The following is a 22742-nucleotide window of genomic DNA, read 5'->3' as shown; positions in this document are numbered from 1 at the left end:
ATTTCAGATCGATGAACTTTCATCAGAACTGGAAGAAGTTAGAAATTTAACGGTTTAGAAGCAAGTCGAGCAGGGAAAAAGGGGGTGAGGTGAGGAAGGGGAGAAGAGAACAAAAGAGAAAGCATGTGATCGTGTGGAGGGCAGTACTGATTAAATGACCAAAGGAATGATGGTACAGGTAGACTACCCTTTATCCGGACTTCCGAAAACCAAAACCCTCGGTTTTTAGAGGGTTCCGGTTGCGGAAGTTCGGATAAAGGGTAAGTCGTGTGCACGACCGCCCCGACAACCGCCGGCCCCGACAACCGCCGACCCCGACTGACTTGCGCTGAGCGTCAGCGTAAGTCGTGCGCACGACCCCCCGCCGACCCACCTTCCGAAATCCGAAATTCTCCTTTATCCGAAACTCGGCTGGTCCCGAGGTTTTCGGATAAAGGATAGTCTACCTGTACAAGGCAAATGGGACAAGTAAAGAAACAAAAGATGGGCCTAGAGGAGCTGTAAATGGCAACAGGGGAACCATTACCAGCACCTGCTGCCTGGGGAAAAAATGGGAGCAGTGGTTATAAGTTGTTGAACTTGATGCAAAAGCAAAATATTGCAGATACTAGAAACCTGAAATAAAGAGAGAGTAGGCAATGGTAATGCAGTAGATGTAATTTATCAAGATTTTCAAAAGGCCTTCGATAAGGTACCCCATAATAGACTGATTAACAGGGTCAGAGAATGTGGAGTCAGGGAACAAGTAGCAGAATGGATAGCTAGCTGGCTTCAAGGTAAAGGGTAGCTGTTCAGTGACAGAAGGTGGACAGTGGTGTTCCACAAGGATCAGTGCTGGGACCACTGTTCACAATTTACATTAACAGTATTTAGACTTTGGAATCAAAAACACAATTTCTAAGTTTGCAGATGACACCAAATTGGGGGGGCTTAGTCAATACGGAGGAGGACTGCAACAAATTCCAGGAGGACATTAATAAACTTGCAGAATGGGCATATAATTGACAAATGAAGTTCAACACAGATAAATGTGAGGTATTACATTTTGGTAGGTAGAATGAGGAGTTCACATTACTTGGAGGGTGCGAGTTTAGGTAGGATAGAGGAACAAAGGGATCCGAGTACAAATCGCTAAAAGTTGTGACACAAGTTAGCAAGACCAATTTAAAAAAAAAAAAAAAAGCAAACTAAGCACTAGGGTTTATTTCTAGAGGGATCAAATTGAAAAGTAGGGAAGTTATGCTAAACCTGTATCGAACCTTGGTTAGACCACACTTGGACTACTGCATACAGTTCTTGTTGCCATAGGCACTGGAGAGGGTGCAGAGAAGATTTACAAGGATGATACCAGATATGCGAGGGTATACATATTGGGAAAGGATGAACAGGTTGGGTCTCTCTTTTTCTTTGAAAAAAGGCGGCTGAGGGGTGACCTAATCAAGATCTTTAAAATTATGAAAAGTTTTGATGGTGGATACAGAGAGAATGTTTCCACTTGTAGGGAAGAGCATAACTGGAGGCCATTAATATAAGATAGTCAAGAAATCCAGTAGGGAATTCAGAAGAAACTTCTTTACCCAAAGAATGGTGAGAAAGTGGAACTTGCTTCCAAAGGGAGTGGTTGAACCGAATAGTATAGATACATTTAAGGGGAGGTTAGACGAGCATATGAGGGAGAAGGGAATAGAGGGTTATGCTGATAGATTTAGATGAGGAAAGACAGGACGAGGCTCAAGTAGAGCATAAACACTGGCATGGACTTGTTGGGCCGATTGGCCTGTTTCTGCCCTGTATATCCTATGTAATAATAATCTGGAAATACTCAGCAGGTCAGGCAGCATCTGTTGCAGAATTAACGTTTCAGGTTCAGAGCAAAGGTTAACTCTCTTTCTCTCTCCACAGATGCTGCCTGACCAGAATTATTTCCAGCATTTTCTGATTTTAAATATTGTTGAATTTTGGAAGGTTATAAAGTGCCTAATGGTGATGTTCCTCAAGCTTCATTTTAGAACAGTGTAGTAGGCCGAGGTCAGAGTGGAAGTGAGTTACGCTTGCGGACTGAATAGGGGTGTTCAGCAAAGCAATCTCCCAATCTGCATTTGGTCTCCCCAGTGCATAGAACACTGCTGTGAGCAGTGAATACAGTATACCAAGTTGAAAGTACACTTAAATCGCTGTTTCACCTGGAAGGAGGGTTTGGAGCTCTGGATGGTGGGAAGGCAGTAGGTGAAAAGGCAGGTCTTTCATCTACGCTTGCATGGGAAGGGGAGTGGGTGTTGGTGATGAATGAGTGGTTCTGAGTGTTGTGGAGGGTACGGTCCCTTCAGAATGCTGGGAGGGGAGATGATGTGTTTAGTGGTGGCATGGCGCTGGCAGTGGCGCAAGATGACCCGTTGAATTTGGAGGCTGGTGGGGTGGAACGTGAGGACAAGGCACCATATTGTGGTTCTGGGAGGGAGGGGAAGGAGAGAGGGCGGAAATGCAGGTAATGGGATGGACATGGTCAAGGGCCCCAACGACCACAGTGGAGGTGAATCCTTGGTTGAGGAAAAAGGTTAGCGTGAAGTACTTACGAGATAACCGCAAATGGCTTTGCCATTAACAGCTATGACCAAACTAATTTGGCTTGTCCCACTTTCTCTTGGAGTGGGTGTGCTGCATTAATTAATTATGCAGCTCTCAAACGTGAAGTAAATCTGTTTTTGACCCTCAAAGTACCAATTACTTTTAAATATGGTATGTACCATCCCAGGGATCTGTGCTGGCACTTCATGGAACAGTACAGCACCGAAGGAGGCCATTTGGCCTATTGAGTCTGTGCCAGCTCTTTCAAAGAGCAGTCCATTTAGTCCCACTCCACTGTTCTTTCCCCCCTATCCCTGCAGCTTTTTCTCCTTCAAGTATTTGTCCAATTCCCTTTTTTTGAAGGCTACTATTGAATCTGTATCTCTGGCAGTGCATTCCAAATCCTAACCACTCACTGTTTTTGAAAAAAAAAGTTACTCCTCATGTTGCCTCTGGTTCTTTTGCCAATCACCTTTAAATCTGTGCCCTCTGGTTAGTGACCCTTCAGCCATTGGAAACAGTTTCTCTTCATTTACTCTCTCAAACCCTTCGTGATTTTATACTTCTATCAAATCTCCTCTTGACCTTTAGAAACATAGAAAAATAGGAGCAGACGTAGGCCATTTGGCCCTTCGAGCCTGCTTCGCCATTCAATATGATCATGGCTGATCCTCTATCTCAATACCATATTCCTACACTCTCCCCATACCCCTTGATGCCTTTTGTCTAGAAATCTATCTATCTCCACCTTTTAAATATATTCAGTGACTTGGCCCTCACAGCCTTCTGTGGTAGAGAATTCCACAGGTTCACCACCCTCTGAATGAAGACATTTCTCCTCATCTTAGTCCTAAATGTCCTACCCCGTATCCTGAGACTGTGACCCCTCGTTCTGGAACCCCAGCCAGGGGAAAAATCCAGTCTGTCTAGCCCTGTCAGAATTTTGCAAGGAGTACAACCCCAGCTTCTCCAGTCTATCCATGTAACTGTAATCTCTCATCCCTGGAAACATTCTAGTAAATCTCTTCTGTACCCTATCCAGAGCCTTCACGTACTTCTTAAAGTGTGGTGCCCAAAATTGGACACAATACTCCAGCTGGGACCGAACTTTTATATAGTGTAACTTCCTGGCTTTTATACTCTATGCCTTGATTTATAAAGCCCAGGATCCGATATGCTTTAACTTTTTTTAACCTGTCCTGCCACCTTCAAAGATTTGTGCACAAACATAATGCTGAGGTCTCCGTTTTTGCACCCACTTTAAGATTGTACTATTTAGCTTGTATTGTCTCTGCTCATTCTTCCTACCAAAATGTATCACTCACACTTGTGTTGAATTTCATCTGCATGTGTCAGCCTATTCCACCAGCCTGTCTATGTCCCCCTGAAGTCTCTTACTATCTTCTTCAGTGTTGACGACATTTCAAAGTCTTGTCATCTGCAAATTTCAAAATTGTGCCCTATACCCACAAGTCCAAGTCTTTTATTCATTCATGGGATGTGGGCGTCGCTTGCAAGGCCAGCATTTATGGCCCATCTTTAATTGCCCTTGAAGGTGGTGGTGAGCTGCCGCCTTCAGTCCATGAGGTGAAGGTACACTCTCAGTGCAGTTAGGGAGGGAGTTCCAGGATTTTCGTGCTGACTCTCCTTTATTAGTCTGTGCTTGTCCAAGTGGCTGCTAATTTTCTCCTGGATTATTGTTTCTGAAAGCTTCCCATCATTGACGTTAAACTGACTCCTGTAATTGCCAGGTTTATCCTTCTCCCCTTTTCTGAACAGGGGTGTAACATTTGCAATCCTCCAGTCCTTTGGCACCACCCCTGTATCTAAGGAGGATTTTTTTTTCATTTGTTCCTGGGACGTAGGTGTTGCTGGCAAGGCTGACATTTATTGCCCATTCCTAATTGCCTTTGAAGATGGTGGTGAGCTGCTGCTTTAAACCACTGCATTCCGTGTGATGAAGGTACTCCCACAGCACTGCTGGGGAGGGAGCTTCAGGATTTTGATTGTGACGATGAAGGAATGGTGATATATTTCCAAGTCAGGATGGTGTGTGACTTGGAGGTGATGGCATTCCCATGTGCCTGCTGCCCTTGTCCTTTTTAGGTGGTAGAGGTTTAGGAGGTGCTGTTGAAGAAGACTTGGCTTGGCAAGTTGCTGCAGTGTATCCTGTAGATGGTGCACACTGCAGCCACGGTGCGCCGGTGGTAGATGGGGTGTCAGTCAAGTGAGTTGCTTTGTCCTGGATGGTGTCGAGCTGCTTGAGTGTTATTGAAGCTGCACTCATCCAGTCAACTGGAGAGTATTCCATCACACTCCTCACTTGTGCCTTATAGATGGTGGAAAGGCTTTGGGGTGTCAGGAGGGGTGAGACTGATACAGAATACCCAGCCTCTACCCTGCTCTTGGTGCCACAGTATTTATGTGGCTGGTCCAGTTAAGTTTCTGGTCAATGGTGACCCCCTCCACACACCAGGATGTTGATGGTGGGGGATTCAGCAATGGTAATATCGTTGAATGTCATGGGGTGGTGGTTCGACTCTTGTTGGGAGGTGGTCATTGCCTGGCACTTGTGTGGTATGAATGTTACTTGCCACTTAGCAGCCCAAGCCTGTGTGTCATCCAGGTCTTGCTGCATGCGGGCACGGAGGAGTTGTAAGTGGAACACTGCAATCATCTGAACTTCCCCACGTCTGACCTTATGATGGAGGGAAGATCATTGATAAAGCAGCTGATGATATTTGGGCCTTAGGGCACTGCCCTTAGGAACTCCTGCAGCGATGTCCTGGGGCTGTGATGATTGACCTCCAATAACCACAACCATCTACCTTTGTGCTAGGCATGACTCCAGCCAGTGCCCCCCTAATTCCCATTGACATCAATTTTACTAGGACTCCTTAATGCCACACTCTGTCAAATGCTGCCTTGATGTCAAGGGCAGTCACTCCCCTCTGGAATTCGTCTCTTTTATCCATGTTTGGACCAAGGCTGTAATGGGGTCTGTCACAGAGTGAACCTGGCGGAACCCAAACTGAGCATCGGTGAGCAGGTTGTTGGTAAGTGCTGCTTGACAGCACTGTCGACGACACCTTCTATCACTTTGCTGGTGATTGAAGTGGACTGATGGAGTGGTAATCGGCTGGATTGGAATTGTCCTGCTTTTAGTGGACAGGACATACCTGGGCAGTTTTCCACATTGTCAGGTAGATGCCAGTGTTACAGCTGTACTGGAACAGCTTGGCTAGAGGTGTGGATAGTTCTGGAGCACAAGATCACAGCCGGGATGTTGTCTGAGCCCACAGTCTTTGCTGTATCCAGTGCACTCAGCCATTTCTTATCATGTGAAGTGAATCAAACTGACTGAAGGCTGGCTTCTGTGATGTTGGCAGCCGAGATGGATCATCCACTCGACACTTGTGGCTGAAGATGGTTACAAATTCTTCAGCCTTGTCTTTGCACTCGTGTGGTGGGCTCTACCATTGTTTGAGGATGGGGATATTCATGGAGCCTTCTGCTCCCGTTAGTAGTTTAATTGTCCACCATCATTCGCGACTGGATGTGGCAGGACTGCAGAGCTTTGATCTGATCTGTTGGTTGTGGAATCGCTTAGCTCTGTGTATAGCATGCTGCTTCTGCTTTTTAGCATGTTGTCCTGTGGCATCCCCAGGTTGGCACCTCACTTTTTCAGGACACCTGGTGCTGCTCATCATTGAACCAGGGTTGGTCCCCTGGTTTGATGGTAACGGTAGAGTGAGGGATATGCTGGGCCATGAGGTTACAGATTATGGTGGAATACATTGCTGCTGCTGCTGATGGCCCACAGTGCCTCATGGATGCCTAGTTTTGAGTTGCTAGATTCGTTCTGAATCTATCCCATTTAACACTGGTTGTGCCACACAACATGATGGAGGGTGTTCTTGGGACTTTGTCTCCACCAGGACTGTGCGGTGGTCACTGCTACCAGTACTGTCATGGACAGATGCATCTTTGACCGGTAGATTGGTGAGGACGAGGTCAAGTAGGTTTTTCCCCTAGTGTTGGTGTTCTCACCACCTGCCGCAGTCCCAGTCTGGCAGCTATGTCCTTCAGGACTTGGTCAGTAATGGTGCGACCTAGCCACTCTTGGTGATGGGCATTGAAGTCCCCCTGAGTACATTCTGTGCACTTGCTACTTCTTCCAAGTGGTGTTCAATGTGGAGGAGAACTGATTCATCAGCTGAGGGAGGGTGGTAGGTGGTAATCAGCAGGAGGTTTCCTTGAACATGCTTGACCTGAAGCTGAGAACTCCCAGCCACTCCCTCCTGACTGTACCACTGTGCTGCCTCCTCTGTCCTGTTGGTGGGACAGGACATAACCCAGGAATGGCACATTGGCTGAAAGATATGATATTTTGTTATGACGGACAGGCTGTTGCTTGACTAGCCTGTGGGACAGCTCTCCCAATTTTGACACAAGTCCCCAGATGTTTTGGTAAAGTCCTCTTCCTTGGTAAACACCGATGCAAAGTACTCCTTCAGTACCTTAGCCATGCCTCCACCAATAGATCTCCATTTTGGTCCCTAATCTTTGCCCCTCATTTTCTTTTTCTCTTGTCCTTTGTACTTTTTATATTCAGCTTGATTCTCTCTTGCATTATCAAGCTGACATCTGTCGTACACCCTTTTTTCTGCTTCACCCTACTCTAATTCCTGTTATCCTGGCTTTGCTGGCCCCCCCCCCCCTCCCCCTTGGTGGGAATGTACCTAGACTTTACCCAAGCCATTTCCTCTTTAAAGTCCTCCCATTGCTTCATTACATTTCTGCCTGCCAGTCTAACTCCAATTTACCCAGGCCAGATCCTCCTTCAATTCACTGAAATTACATAAGAACATAAGAAATAGGAGCAGGAGTAGGCCAATCGGCCCCTCGAGCCTGCTCCGCCATTCAATAAGATCATGGCTGATCTGATCCTAACCGCCAATCTACTATCACTGAACCATCTCCTGAATCTAACAGAATTAGACACACGAAATAGGAGCAGGATCAGGCTACACGGCCCCTGGGCCCGCTCCGCTACCCACAGGGCCATGACCGATCCGAACCGAGACTCATGTCCAAATTCCTGCCCGCTCCCCGTAACCCTTTATTCCCTTTACTTCTAGGAAACTCTCTATTTCTGTTTTAAATTTATGTAATGATGTAGCTTCTACAGCTTTTTGGGGCAGCATATTCCATGGACCTACCACCCTCCTGAGTGAAGTAGTTCCTCCTCATCTCAGTTTTGAAAGAGCAGCCCCTTATTCTAAGACTATGCCCCCTCGTTCTAGCTTCACCCATCATCGGGAACATCCTCCCCGCATCCACCCGATCCAACCCCTTCACAATCTTATATGTTTCAATAAGATCGCCTCTCATTCTTCTGAACTCCAATGAGTAGAGTCCCAATCTACTCAACCTCTCCTCATATGTCCATCCCCTCATCCCCGGGATTAACCGAGTGAACCTTCTTTGTACTGAATCGAGAGCAAGTATGTCTTTTCTTAAGTATGGACACCAAAACTGTATGCAGTATTCCAGGTGCGGTCTCACCAATACCTTGTACAACTGAAGCAATACCTCCCTATTTTTATATTCTATCCCCCTAGCAATGAAAGCCAACATTCCATTGGCCGCCTTAATCACTTGCTGCACCTGCATACTAACCTTTTGAGTTTCGTGCACCAGGACCCCCAGATCCCTTTGTACTTCAGTACTTTCCAGTTTCTTGCCATTAAGATAATAACTTGCTCTACGATTTTTCCTGCCAAAGTGCATAACCTCACACTTTCCAGTATTGTATTCCATCTGCCAAATCTCTGCCCACTTACTTAGCCTGTCGATGTCCCCTTGAAGGTTTTTTATGTCGTCCTCCTCACTCACTACTTTCCCTCCCATCTTAGTATCATCTGCAAACTTTGATATGTTACACTCGGTCCCCTCCTCCAAATCGTTAATATAGATTGTAAAGAGTTGGGGACCCAGCACTGACCCCTGCGGAACACCAATAGTTACTGATTGCCAGTCTGAGAATGAACCATTTATCCCAACTCTCTGCCTTCTGTTAGATAGCCAATCCTCTATCCATGCCAGAATATTACCCCCAATCCTGTGATTTTTTTTATCTTAAGCAATAATCTTTTGTGTGTGATATACCTATCAATTCATTCCATGAAAAGCGACGAGTTAAGATTGTAACTATAGGTTTTTATTGGCTAAATAACAGAGCCAACCCTCGTGGGTGATCGGTTCCAACAAGGAGGAATACCAGCCAGTCGATCACCTTTTATACCTGGGCAAGCAGGCGGAGCCATGGGCGGAGTCAGCTGAGGTCAGCCCAGGTATAACAGCGTGGCAAGAGGTAACCTTGTGTAGTGATACACTATGGTTATCACTGTTTACACTGTTGTAACGATAGTGAACGATAACAGTGGTTTACCACATTCACCCCTTGTTTAAATTTGAGTCCGGCGGGGTGAAGTGTACTACCAGTTCTGGTATGTCAGTCTATCCGGAGGCCTCGTAAGCCTTTCTGATTGGCGCGGCGGCGGAGGTGCAGTATTTGAAGTTAAGGCTGGTGTCTGCGTGGTCGGCGAAGGCTCATGGGGTTCCGGCATGCCGTCTACCGGGGCTGGATTTGGGGGAGTGGTGGGGGGTAACGGTGGTGTCTCAAGGGTGCCCGAGGGTGCGAGGTCTCGCGGAGACTGTGTCCTCCCGCCTGTCTGGGTATGCCACATAGGCGTACTGGGGGTTGGCGTGCAGGAGGTCCACCCTCTCGACCAGGGGGTCCGTTTTATGGGTCCTCACGTGCTTCCGCAGCAGGACGGGCCCCGGAGAAGTCAGCCATGTTGGTAGCGAAGTTCCCGTAGTCGACTTCCTGGGGAAAACAAACATTTGCTCATGGTGGGTGGCGTTAATGGCAGTGCAAAGCAGTGACCGGATGGAATGCAGCGCTGCCGGGAGGACTTTCTGCCAGCGAGAGGTTGGGAGGCCCTTAGACTTTAAGGCTAAGAGAACGGCCTTCCAGATTGTCGTGTTCTCTCTTTCTTTCTACCTGGCCATTCCCTCGGGGGCTTTAGCTGGTGGTCCTGCTTGCAGCAATACCTCTCGCTAGTAGGAACTGGCGAAGTTCCTCGCTCATGAAGGATGAGCCCCGGTCGCTATGTATATAGTTCGGGAACCCGAACAAGGCGAAGAGGTCGTTCAGGCATTTGATGACCATGGTACTGGTCACGTCTGGGCAGGGGAAGGCAAAGGGGAAATGGGAGTACTCGTCAATAATGTTGAGGAAGTGCACATTACGGTCAGAGGACGGGAGGGGCCCCTTAAAATCGATGCTCAAGCGCTCGAAGGGGCGGGTGGCCTTGATCAGGCTTGCTCTGTCCGGCCTATAGAAATGCGGTTTGCATTCGGCACAGGTTTGGCAGTTCCTGGTCATGGTCCTGACCTCCTCGATGGAGTAGGGCAGGTTGCGGGCCTTAATGAAGTGGTAAAGTCTGGTGACCCCGGGGTGGCAGAGGTCGTTGTGGAGGGTCTGCAGTCTATCAACTTGCACATGTACTTCGTGATAGAGCATCTGGGGGTTCGTTCAGTTTACCAGGCCGGTACAAGATATCGTAATCGTAGGTGGAGAGCTCAATTCTCCACCTCAAGATCTTGTCGTTCTTGATTTTGCCCCTCAGCTTGTTATTAAACATAAAAGCGACCGAACGCTGGTCGGTGAGGAGGGTAAATCGTTTGCCTGCCAGGTAATGCCTCCAGCGTCGTACTGCCTCCACGATCGCCTGGGCCTCCTTCTCGACAGAAGAGTGTCGCATCTCAGGGCCCTGGAGGGTCCTTGAGAAGAAGGCCACAGGTCTCCCCGCCTGGTTAAGGGTTGCAGCTAGGGCGAAGTCAGATGCATCGCTCTCCACTTGGAAAGGGATAGACTCATCCACCGCGTGCATTGTGGCCTTAGCACTGTCTCCTTTTATGAGGGAGAAGGCTGCGCATGCTTCTGCTGTCAGGGGGAAGGAGGTGGACTTCATGAGGGGTCTTGCTTTGTCCGCATAATTGGGCACCCATTGGGCATAGTAAGCGAAGAGCCCCAGGGTTCTCTTCAGTGCCTTTTGACAGAGGGGAAGGGGAAGCTCCATGAGGGGGCGCATTCTTTCGCGGTCGGGGCCGATGACTCCGTTCTCTACTACGCAGCCGAGGATGGCAAGGCGCGGGGTGTTAAACACACATTTCTCCTTATTGTAGGTGAGGTTCAGCCGTTGGGCCGTACGGAGGAATTTCTCCAGATTAACATCATGGTCCTGCCGGTCGTGGCTGCAGATGGTGACGTTATCTAGATAAGGGAACGTGGCATGCAGCGCGTTCTGGTCAACCATCCGGTCCATCTCCCTTTGGAAGACCGAAACCCCGTTGGTGACGCCGAAGGGAACCCTAAGGAAGTGGTAAAGGCGGCCATTCGCCTCGAAGGCGGTATACTGGCGGTCCTCAGGGCGGATAGGGAGTTGGTGATAGGCAGACTTAAGGTCGATGGTAGAGAATACCCGGTACTGTGCAATCTGATTGACCATATCAGATATGCGGGGAAGGGGGTATGCGTCCAGCTGGGTGTACCGGTTTATGGTTTGGCTATAGTCGATGACTAGGCGGTGTTTATAGCCGGTCTTAACGACTACGACCTGGGCACGCCAGGGGCTGTTGCTCCTCTCGATGATGCCCTCCTTCAGGAGTCGCTGCACCTCGGAGCTAATAAAAGCTCTGTCCCCGGCGCTGTACCGCCTGCTCTTGGTAGCGACGGGTTTACAGTCGCGGGTGAGGTTAGCGAACAAGGAAGGGGGCGGGACTTTGAGAGTGGAGAGGCCGCAGGTGGTATGCGGCGGGCGGTTTAAAACCTGCTGGTTGTAGACTGTGAGTGGGGGGAGGGGTCCACCGTATGCCAGGGTGACACTTTGGAGGTGGCATTGGAAATCCAGCCCTAGTAGGACGGCAGCGCAGAGCTGGGGCAGGACGAGAAGTTTAAAGTTTTTATATTCCGTGCCCCTAACCGACAGGGTCACCACACAGTAGCCACTGGCGTCAGTTGAATGTGACTTCGACGCCATCGAGATCCGCTGGCGCGTTGGCCAGACAGTGAGGGAGTAGTAGCTCACCGTGTCTGGGTGAATAAAACTCTCCGTGCTTCCGCTGTCGAACAGGCAGGTCGTGGCGTGGCCGTTTACTCCGATGTCCATCATAGACTTGGACAGATGATGCGGGAGGGCTTGGTCAAGCGTGACGGAGGCCAGCGTATGGCTGAGCGAGCTGCTGTAGTCTGCGGGCGGGGCGGTGGTCGGGTCTGGAGACAAGGTGGCGGTCAAGTGCGGTGAACAAAATGGCGGAGAAGATGGCCGCCCCCACAAATCACATGAGGCGATGCTGGCATCTGTTGCCTTGATTAATGATGGCCGCCCCCACAACTCGCATGAGGCACTCCTGGCGTCAGTGGCTTTCCCCCTGCAGGCCTTCGCGAAGTGGCCTTTCTTTTGGCAGTCGGAGCAGGTCGCGTTCCTTGCAGGGCAGCGCGCCCTCGGGTGTTTCGCCTGGCCACAGAAGAAGCAGCAGGCGGCCCGATCGCGGGGCTCCGCTGCCGCGGCCGGTCCCGGGGGTGGCGGTCCCGATCGATTCCGGGACACCGACGCTGTGGTAGGTCGCAGGGGCGGCGGTGCGAGGGGTATTGCGGCTGGAGTTGGGCCCGAGTCCCAGGGTCGCGCAGCACTGTACCTGGAGTACGCCTCGAGGTCCCGATGGGCCACTTCCAAGGAGCGAGCGAGGATAGCAGCTGTTTTCAGGTCGAGGTCCTTTGATTCCAGCAGTCTTTGCCGTGAGTAGCCTGACCGAAGGCCTTTCACGAAGGCATCGCGGATATTTCCATCGGTATGTTCTGCAGCTGTTACGGCTTTAAAGTCACAGTCCCTGCCGAGTATTTGTAGCGCCCGTAAGAAATCATCAACCGACTCTCCTGGCTGTTGCGAGCGGGATCTTAGATGTCTGGCATACATAGAATTTACAGGGCTCCGGTACTGCTCTTTCAGCAGGTTGAGGGCGTCTTCGTATGTAGCAAGGTCCCGGATGAATGCAAATACTTTAGGGCTCACCTGGGCGGTCAGAACTCTTAGTTTGGATCCCGGAGGCACGCCGGATTCTCCCAGGTAGGATTCGAAACAGCTCAGCCAGTGTTCGAAGTCGAGGGCTGAGTTCGCTGCCTGTGGGTTTAGATCCAGGTACGGCGGTCGGAGGGCTCGCAGCCAGGCCGGCTGCTGTGGCTGTTGTAGCTGGTCGTTTGGCTGCTCCGATCCACTCATTTCAAAATTTAGCCAATAAAATTGATATACCTATCAATTCATTCCATGAAAAGCGACGAGTTAAGATTGCAACTATAGGTTTTTATTGGCTAAATAACAGAGCCCACCCTCGTGGGTGATCGGTTCCAACAAGGAGGAATACCAGCCAGTTGATCACCTTTATACCTGGGCAAGCAGGCGGAGCCATGGGCGGAGTCAGCTGAAGTCAGCCCAGGTATAACAGCGTGGCAAGAGGTAACCTTGTGTAGTGATACACTATGGTTATCACTGTTTACACTGTTGTAACGATATAAACAGTGATAACCATAGTGTAACGATAGTGAACGATAACAGTGGTTTACCACAGTGTGGCACCTTGTCAAATGCCTTTTGGAAGTCTAAATACACTACGTCCACTGGTTTCCCCTTTATCCACCCTATATGTTACTTCCTCAAAGAACTCCAGCAAATTTGTCAAACATGACTTCCCCTTCATAAAACCATGCTGACTTTGTCCTATTAAATTATGATTATCCAAATGTCCTGTTACTGTCTCCTTAATAATGGACTCCAATATTTTACCTACCACAGATGTTAGGCTAACCGGTCCATAGTTTCCAGCCTTCTGTCTACTGCCCTTTTTAAATAAGGGCGTTACATTAGCAGTTTTCCAGCCTGCCGGGACCTTTGCTGATTCCAGGGAATTTTGGAAAATTATTACCAATGCATCCACAATCCCTACCGCCACTTCCCTCAAGACCCTAGGATGTAAGCCATCGGGTCCAGGTGATTTATCCGCCTTGAGTCCCATTATTTTACCGAGTACCACTTCCTTAGTGATTTTGATTGTGTTTAGCTACTTCCCCCCCCCCCCCCCCCCCCCCCTCCCCCCCATAGCCCCCCTGTTTGTCCAGTGTTGGGATATTCTTAGTGTCTTCTACTGTGAAGAGTGATACAAAATATTCATTCAGTGTTTTTGCCATCTCCATATTTCCCACCGTTAATTTCCCGGTCTCATCCTCTAAGGGACCAACATTTACTTTAGCCACCCTTTTTTCTTTTTATATAACTATAAAAACTCTTACTATCTGTTTTTATATTTTTTGATAATTTACTTTCATAATCTATCTTCCCTTTCTTAATCAATCTTTTAGTTACTTTTTGCTGTCTTTTAATGTTTTCCCAATCCTCTCTTTCCCCCCACTAGATTTGGCTACCTCATATGCCCTTGTTTTTAGTCGAATACTATCCTTAATTTCTTTACTTAGCCACGGATGGCTGTCTTTTCTTTTACACCCTTTTCTTAGTGGAATATATATTTTTTGGAAGTTGTAAAATAACTCCTTAAATGTACACCACTGATCATGTATCGTCTTACCCTTTAATCTATTTTTCCAGTCCACTCTACTCAATTCCGCTCTCATACCTTCATAGTCTCCTTTATTCAAGCTGAGCATGCTTGTTTGAGATCCAACCTTCTCACCCTCTAATTGAATATGGAATTCAACCATGTTATGGTCACTCATTCCAAGGGGATCCTTTACTACGACATTTTTAATTAATTCTGTCTCGTTACACAGGACCAGATCTAAGGTTGCTTGCCCCCTGGTCGGTTCAGTTACATACTGCTCAAGAAACCCATCCCTAATACACTCAATTAACTCATCCTCAAGGCAGCCCTGCCCAATTTGATTTGTCCAATTAATATGATAGTTAAAATCCCTCATAATTATAGATGTTCCCTTATTACAAGCCTCAACTATTTCCTGATTGATACTCCATCCAACAGAGTTGCAACTGTTCGGAGGCCTATAGACTACGCCCACTAGTGTTTTTTTCCCCCTTATTGTTCCTTACCTCCACCCAAACTGTTTCATTGTCCTGATCTTTTGACCCAATATCATTTCTCTGTATTACAGTGATTCCTTCCTTTATTAACATAGCCACCCCACCTCCCCTTCCTTCCTGCCTGTCCTTCCTGATCGTTAAATAACCTGCTATGTTTAATTCCCAGGCATTGTCACCCTGCAGCCATGTTTTTGTAATGGCCACAAGATCATACCCATATGTAGTTATTTGTGCCATTAACTCGTCTATTTTGTTACGAATGCTACGTGCATTCAGATAGAGAACTTTCAAATATGTTTTGTGACACTTAGTTACTGCTTTTGCCCTTTTTATTACTTTACCTTTTACTCCATACCTTCTGCCCCTTCCTGACACACTCTGGTTTTTTAATTTCCCCACTGCTACCTAAGTCTATGACCTTCTCTGTTGTCATTTTTATTATTTGCTCTCTAGGGACCTCCCCCCCCCCCCCCCCCCCACTAGTTAGTTTAAAGCCCTCTCTACAGCCCTCGTTATATGATCTGCCAGGACTCTAGTCCCAGCACTGGCCAAGTGAAGCCCGTCCCAACGGAACAGCTCCCTCCTGCCCCAGTACTGGTGCCAGTGTCCCAGGAAGCAAAACCCATTTCTCCCACACCAGTCTTTGAGCCACGCATTTAACTCTCTAATTTTATTTGTCCTAGCCAAATTTGCTCGTGGCTCAGGTAATAATCCAGAGATTATCACCCTTGAGGTTCTGTTTTTTAATTTGACCCCTAGCTGCTCATACTCCTTTAACAGAACCGGCTTCCTAGTCCTATCTACGTCGTTTGTACCAACATGGACCACGACAACTGGATCCACCCCCTCCCACTGCAAGTTTCTTTCCAGCCCAGAGGAGATGTCCTTAACCCTGGCACCGGGTAGGCAACACAGCCTTCGGGACTCCCGCTCTTGACTGCAGAGAACTCTATCTATCCCCCTAATAATACTATCCCCTACCACTACAGCATTTCTATTTACTCCCCCCCCCCCCCCCCCCCGCCTCTTGAATGGCCCCCCGTTCCAAGGTGCTGTGGCCAGGTTGCTCATCCTCCCTGCAGTCCCTGCTCCTGTCCCCACAGAGAGTAAGAACCTCGAATCTGTTGGTCAAGAGCAAGGGCTGCGGCTCCTCCAGCTCTACCTCCTGGATCCCCGTACCTGCCTCACTCGTAGTCACACCGTCCTGTCCCTGACCATGGGCTACATCTGAATTACTTAACTTCATAGGTGTGACCACCTCCTGATAGAGTCCAGGTACTTCTCCCCCTCCCTGATGTGTTGCAGTGTCTGAAGCTCAGACTCCAGCTCATCAACATGGACATTAGCCCTCTTCCAGTTAAGTATTGTTCTAGAACTTGCTTTTTTTATTTATATAATTTGAACATGTGTATAAGACGGATGGCGTACAACTTTGGTGCAATATTTGGCATGGCAAACTGAGGAAAATGCAACAAACTGCAGGAAGGTTAGTAGTGTAGTGGATGCAGTTCAATGCAAATTAAAAAAAAAAACATACCATTTGAAGATGAGAGGAATTGTACCCTAAAATGTCAGGCTCAGTTAGCTGTTACTAAGGCCGCAGTTGAAATATTGGCTCCGAATTTGCTGAAAAGAATAACGTCGTGTGAACCACACACACCGTTATTAATGTTCAAATTGACCAGCAACTTGTGGCGAGGAAGAGATGCAGTTATAAGGTAGTAAAGCTGTGGAAAGGGTAAAGTGAAGGTTCATTAAAATTATATCTAGCATGAGAGGCTATAAGTTCTGAAATTCCAACTGGAAGATGAAAGGTTAAAGCAAAAATATAATGGAAGTTTTCAAAATTTATGAAGGATTTTGAGTTTGTAAATGGTATGATTGTTGCCAGTAGATTCCAAATTGGTAACAAAATAGCAGGTGTCAGGATTTTCACAAAGGATAATTAGACCACTGAATGCTTTGCTACAGGCAGATATTGAAGCAAGGCTATAACATGTTAAAGGGAATAACAACAGAAATTGCTGGAAAAACTCAGCAGAAATTTCTCTCCACGGATGTTGCCTGACCTGAGTTTTTCCAGCAATTTCTGTTATTTTGGATTTCCAGCATCTGCAGTATTTTGCTATCATACATGTTAAAGGGAACTGGTCATTTTGCAAAGAGACTTGAGGGATTAGGGAAATTGAATTGGAAAGTAGAAAGCTTCAATTGAACTAGCACAGGCACAATACAGCAATGTCCTGTAATTTGTGACTACTTGTTATTTATGGCAGTTGAGCTAACTGAATTTTACAGAGCAGACAGTAACCAAAAGTATATATACATTCAAAAACCTGTGGAAACTTGAAAATGTTGTTGTTCCACAAGTTGGATTATTGACTTAATCTTTAAGAATGTCAGCCAGTTTAGTTTGTTTTACTTGTTGAAGATTGATATTTTACCAATGGTTACAGAAGTGCAGTATTAATCTTCAGTTATAAATTGATATTGCCACATTGACCTATTCAGTTACTATCCTCTTCCACTGGTGGAAAATAATGTACAGATATGAAAATAACTCCATCTCTGTGCCATGTGCTTTAGATTACGAGGTATTGTGCCTATTCAGTGGCAATGATTTATTATAGGATGGATAAAAGTATAAATGCCATTTAAAAAAAAACTTTCATATTTTAATTTAAAAAACTTAAATGGATTTTATGGTATACATTGTATAGCTAAGCCATATGATGGAATTGTACATCATAACTTGGAATTTGCACTTTGTTTCAGTTCTTTTGTCCATCTGTTCACTGTTATGTGATCCAAATCCAGATGACCCCCTAGTGCCTGAGATTGCACGTATCTACAAAACAGATAGAGAAAAGTGAGTATGTTTCAGGTGGTTAATCTCAAGTACAAGCTATGCAAAGTAACTTGTGTAGTCCAGAACTGAAAATGCTGCTTTTATGAAACCAGTGTTCTAAGCAAGATGCATCATGGAAGTCTGTAATGAGACTGACCATAGCTTATAATTGTATTTGTAAATAATGGGAGAGATTGCTGATACTGAGTTTCGGTAGATTCTGCTTGATTTAATCATATTGTCCTGTTACTTGAGATACGTTTTGGAGTATTGGCTAAATATATAGGGGTAGTAAATGGTCTTTTGAAGAAAAAACTACATTTCCAAATAAAGGGACGGATCAACTAAATGACCTAAATTGTTCAAAATTTAAATCTTGATTTAAATATTTCACAATTTTTGTTTTTTCTGAATTGTCCCCGGTGGCTAAAGAGTGAGATGTAACCCATTTTTTTTCACCCCTCTTCTCGTCAGCTCCATTTGAACCAAACTCTCACCGAGCGCTGTACTGTTTATTGTAATGAGGACATGCCCAACTGTAAATTTGGTAATGTGCACACAGTTCTAAATCAAGCTGAAACCTTATGGTAGTCTGTTCACTTACTGTAGTATTAAATAATAACTTTCAAAAGGGAATTGGATACTATTTGGAAAGGAAAAATTTGCAGGGCTATGAGGAAAGACCAGGGACGCGAGTCCAATTGCATAGCTCTTTCAAAGAGCAAGCATGATGGGCCAAATGTGCTGTGATTCTATGATTAAAAATTCAAATAAAATTGCTGAAAACATTTTTCTATTTATTGCTTTTTTTTTTCCTTCTAGGTACAACAGAATAGCTCGGGAATGGACTCAGAAGTATGCAATGTGATTACATTAAAATGTTGACGAACCTCTTAAATACAGCTGGGGGAACTTGCAAAACAAATTTCTTTGGTTTCCATTTGACTGCTTTCTTTGAGCCCACGCCTCTTTCCCCTGTGCACATGTTCACCTGATCCAGCAGTGCTGCGTTGTTTTGTGTACATATTTGGAACAGCTGATAGAAATGCCCCTTTCTCAATTGTTTGAAATTCTGACTACTTACAAAGCAAGTGTTAATGTCCAGTTCTTCGATCATAACAGTTTTTGTGAGACTAAAAGCATTCCTAGTCATTGTAACAAGATTGTTAAAAATTCAGGGTTTAAGTGCTTCCGGGGATGGGAACTTTTCCTTTTATAAGATGTATGTTGGAATTCTTTTAAACTCATAATGGTTATGAATAATAGAATGAAGAACTTTAATTTGTTTAATGTTTTGCAGTTTTTATGCTGAAGAATGCAAATCTACATTCTAGTTAAATGTTGGGATGGAAAGTTGGAAGCATACTTGTGTCCTATGAAATTAAACAGCCATTTGAATTGTCTCCCTCAACAGTTAAATGGATTGGAGCTATTAGTTAGCCAGTCATTCAATTTTCCTACACCTTTTTGGGTTTATATTAGGCTTACAGTGAATGAGTAGCTAATAGCTCTAATTTTTTTTTGTTTTTGTTAACTAATCTTAGAAGCCTCATCTGGATGTAAGGGTAAAAATTCATGACAGAACTTGTGTATATTTAATGACCCAAAGGCTCTCCTGGAGCTTGTATGTTCAAAATGATTAATCTGTGTAATAAACTGATTACTAAAGTCATTAAGTATTTCTCTGACCAGGGTAAAAGACAAATTGAACGCTGCCATCTTCAGAAACCAGATATTGAAAGAGTATTAGTACAAGAGATGAACATGTGGCAGCGAAGATAATCCACAATTGTGTTTTTATGATAAAATTCTGTTTGCAATGGCTAACTTGCTCAAAACCTCCTATCTGAAGCCTGGTAATTACATGTTAGAGATTTGTATCTCCGCTGCTAAAAGTTGATATCTTAACCATGATTTATTTTGAGTGGGCACTTGGCCTGTTAGGTTTGGCCACTGGATCCTTTCCACTATACTTGTCATTTTTTGCTAGAAAATTGCATAGGAGATCAAATTAGGGCTCACTGCCTGACAAACTTACATGGCAGATCTTCATAATGCAGTAACCGTGCATAATTGCACTAATCTTAAAGCTGCATATTGAACTCGTATGAAATGATCTGGTTTTATGTAAAACTCTGATCTGCATTTGGAAATTGACTCTCACCAAATGCACCCTGCACGTTCACTTATGATTCATTAGATATGCTATAGCTGTAGTGCATTGAAGTAGCTGTCCCTCAGATAAAGCTTCAACTTGAATTCTTGTGAACTGTGGTTTTTCTATCCTTTCAGTCTTGGAGGGAGGATCACATTTTTTGGGAGGGGCATTGGATTACTTTTTAAATGTTTCTTCACTCACCCTGATAAATGTTAAACATTGTTCTTTTCCTAAGACTTTCAGACCATAGAATGATACAGAACAGAAGGCGGCTATTCAGCCCATCGTACCTGTGCTGGCTCTTTGATGGACTATCCAATTAGTCCCTTTCCCCATTGTCCTGCAAACTTATCCCATTCCATTTTGATAGTTATTATTGAATCTGCTAACACCACCCTTTCAGGCAATGCATTCCAGATCATAACACTGTGCATTAAAAAAAAAAAAAAAAAAAATCTCATCTTGCCTCTGGTTCTTTAGCCAATTACCTTAAATCTGTCTCCTCTGGTTACTGACTCTTGGGCAGTTTCTCCTGAATGACTCCATCAAAACCTGTCACGATTTTGAATGCTCTTATTAAATCACTCTTTAACCTTGACCACCTCTGCTCAAAGGCGAACGGCCCCAGCTTCTTTAGTCTTCATGTAACTGATCGCATTCTAGCAAATCTCCTCTGCCCACTCCAAGGTCTTGACATCCTTCCTAAAGTATGGTGCCCAGAATTGAACACAGTACTCCAGCTGGGGCCCAACGTGATTTATAAATGTTTAGCATAACTACTTGCATTTGTACTCTACACCTCTGTTCATAAAGCTAAGAATCCATATGCTTTTTTAACAGCCTTCTCCTCCTGAAGTCAGTTGCTATCCTCCTCACTGTTTTACATTTGAGTTTTATGTCATCTGCAAACTTAGAAATTATGCCCTGTCTATCCAAGTCGAGGTCATTAGTACAGATCATAAGAGCAGCAGTCCTGATACCGACCCCTGGGGGACACCACTCTATACTTCCCTCACTGCGCTCTCTACTTTCTGTCTTAGGCAATTTTGTATCCATTCTGCCACTATCTGTTTAATCCCATGGGCTTCAAATTTACTAACTAGTTTATTGTGTGGTACTTTATCAAACGTCTTTTGAAAGTCCACGTGCACATCAACCAAACAACCCTCCCATTACTTCATCAAAGAACTCAAATCAAGTTAGGCAAACATGATTTGCCTTCAACAAACCATGCTGGCTGTCATTCACCTGTATTTTTCAAAGTGACAATTTTTTCCTCTGATTATTGTCTCAAAGTTTCCCCACCATAGACTGTTTGGTTGACTGACGTGTAGTTGCTGGGTTTAACCCCCCCCCCCTTTTTAATGAACAGGGTTGTAACATTTGCAGTCCTCTAGTTCTCTGGCACCATTCCCATATCTAAGGAGGCTTGGAAGATTGCAGCCAAAGCTTTACTATCTCCACTCTCTTGTTTCCCTCCGCAACCTAGGATGCATTGCATTTGGATTGTGTGACTGCAAGTCTAAAAGCAGTTTCTAGAGACCTGTCATGTTTAGTAACCAGAAAAGTCCCAGTCTGGAAGCTACATCTGCTACTATTGAACATAAAAAATTGTTGCTGATTGTAGCACTGAAGGGCCCTGCACCAACTAGAAGGCTATCCTGTCTATTCATGGCCTTTATACGTTAGCTCAAGATTGCAAACTCTTGGTAGTTACCCAATAGATTCAGTGGCCTAGTTGCTCTTTTCTGGCCAAGAGACTTCATGTAGATTTCTATGAGCTGTTTTTGGATCCCCAGTTGTTTCCAATTGGCTTTATGAAGTTTATTTTGCCAAGTATTTAATACCCCTTTAAGAGAATGAAACTGGATAATGCATTGAAATGGCAGATTTTACAATTGATATTGTATGATGTCCAGCTGTTCTGAAGGTATTGCCATATAACCAGGCTGAAATCATTATGATTTTTATAGACAAATGCTGATTAGTTTATCTCTAACCCCCTTTGTGTATGTGTACAAAAAAATACAGGTTTATTGTAAATGTGACTTGTGGGTAAGGCTGTAAGTTACTTTTACACATACTGGCATTTTAGAGTGTTGCTATCAAATCCAAACCATTAAAGGAACGTGGTCAATGCTCTTTCATTTTCCTGTCCTGTCTGAACAGCGAGTGCAGTTAACCAAACAACGATGAAGTCAGGGCACTTTAGTATGGTTAAACTTCTGTTTTTAAATCTCAACATTAATTGCAATGTCCACAGTTAGCTCTGCAACTCCAAGTTGTAAAGTCATTAGCACTCATTGTTTAAACAGATATTCTTTTGGCAGAAATAGGCTGGTAAAGTTAATACAGTCCTCTAATTTATGTATTTAAAATGGTTACTGATTTACAGACTTCATCTTTAAGTCTGTTTTTAACATTAAAATCTACTTTTGATTTCAGTCTCCTGGAAGAGAAACAAATCATTCCATCTAGCACTATTAGAAGAAAATGTGATAGTTTTGCTGTCTTTTATGAACACTTTTATAATTCTACACCATTACAAATTCCACTCTAGTCCCAGTCTGCTTGTTCTTGGACTAATGTTTTGATAGCACCACAGACCATTCATACATCTACAGTTTGAAGTCATCTGGGCATACAGACCATTCTTGTGTAACATCTTATGTATATTCAAAATTTCGCATGGTGTTTGTTTGGGGGTGGGGGGGTGTGTATAGATTGGCCTGGAGCAATATATAGCAGTGAAGTAGGTAGGACATTTGCTGGCTAGTCGAGGGGGTGGATTTTGCTCTTTCACAGACCTGTCCAAGTGTAAACTATTAAAAGCTCAGAAATCCTGATTCTCACATTTTTGTCTACTGTCTGTCTATGGACATGGATTATTTTGGAAAGTAATATTGAAATTCTGACTTTAATTGTATTTTGCATGCAAAAGGTTTCAGTTGGTGCACTTCTATAGAGAGGAAGGAAAGAGACAGCAGTGGAAACT

The 22742-nt window shown here is 45.1% G+C and overlaps 1 protein-coding gene across 3 annotated transcripts in view; it reads left to right on the top strand.

Moving 5' to 3' along the window:
* The window catches only part of ube2d2 (ubiquitin-conjugating enzyme E2D 2 (UBC4/5 homolog, yeast)), a 47481-nt gene extending 28220 nt beyond the window's left edge, over positions 1 to 19261 (top strand). For all 3 annotated transcript variants that reach the window (XM_085995233.1, XM_085995234.1, XM_085995235.1), the window contains 2 exons: positions 17517 to 17610; positions 18412 to 19261. In XM_085995233.1, the coding sequence (XP_085851359.1) occupies positions 17517 to 17610; positions 18412 to 18457 (140 nt within the window). In that variant the 3' untranslated portion in view covers positions 18458 to 19261. The remainder of the gene's footprint in view (positions 1 to 17516; positions 17611 to 18411) is intronic.
* The last annotated feature ends 3481 nt before the right edge of the window (positions 19262 to 22742 follow it).

The sequence above is a fragment of the Somniosus microcephalus genome, chromosome 8 (genome assembly GCF_052327205.1).
Source record: "Somniosus microcephalus isolate GS21.2 chromosome 8, FLI_Smic_1.0, whole genome shotgun sequence".
Lineage (NCBI taxonomy): Eukaryota > Metazoa > Chordata > Chondrichthyes > Squaliformes > Somniosidae > Somniosus > Somniosus microcephalus.
Note: the sequence above shows the minus strand (reverse complement) of the source record. Positions and strands in the feature narration are given on the sequence as shown.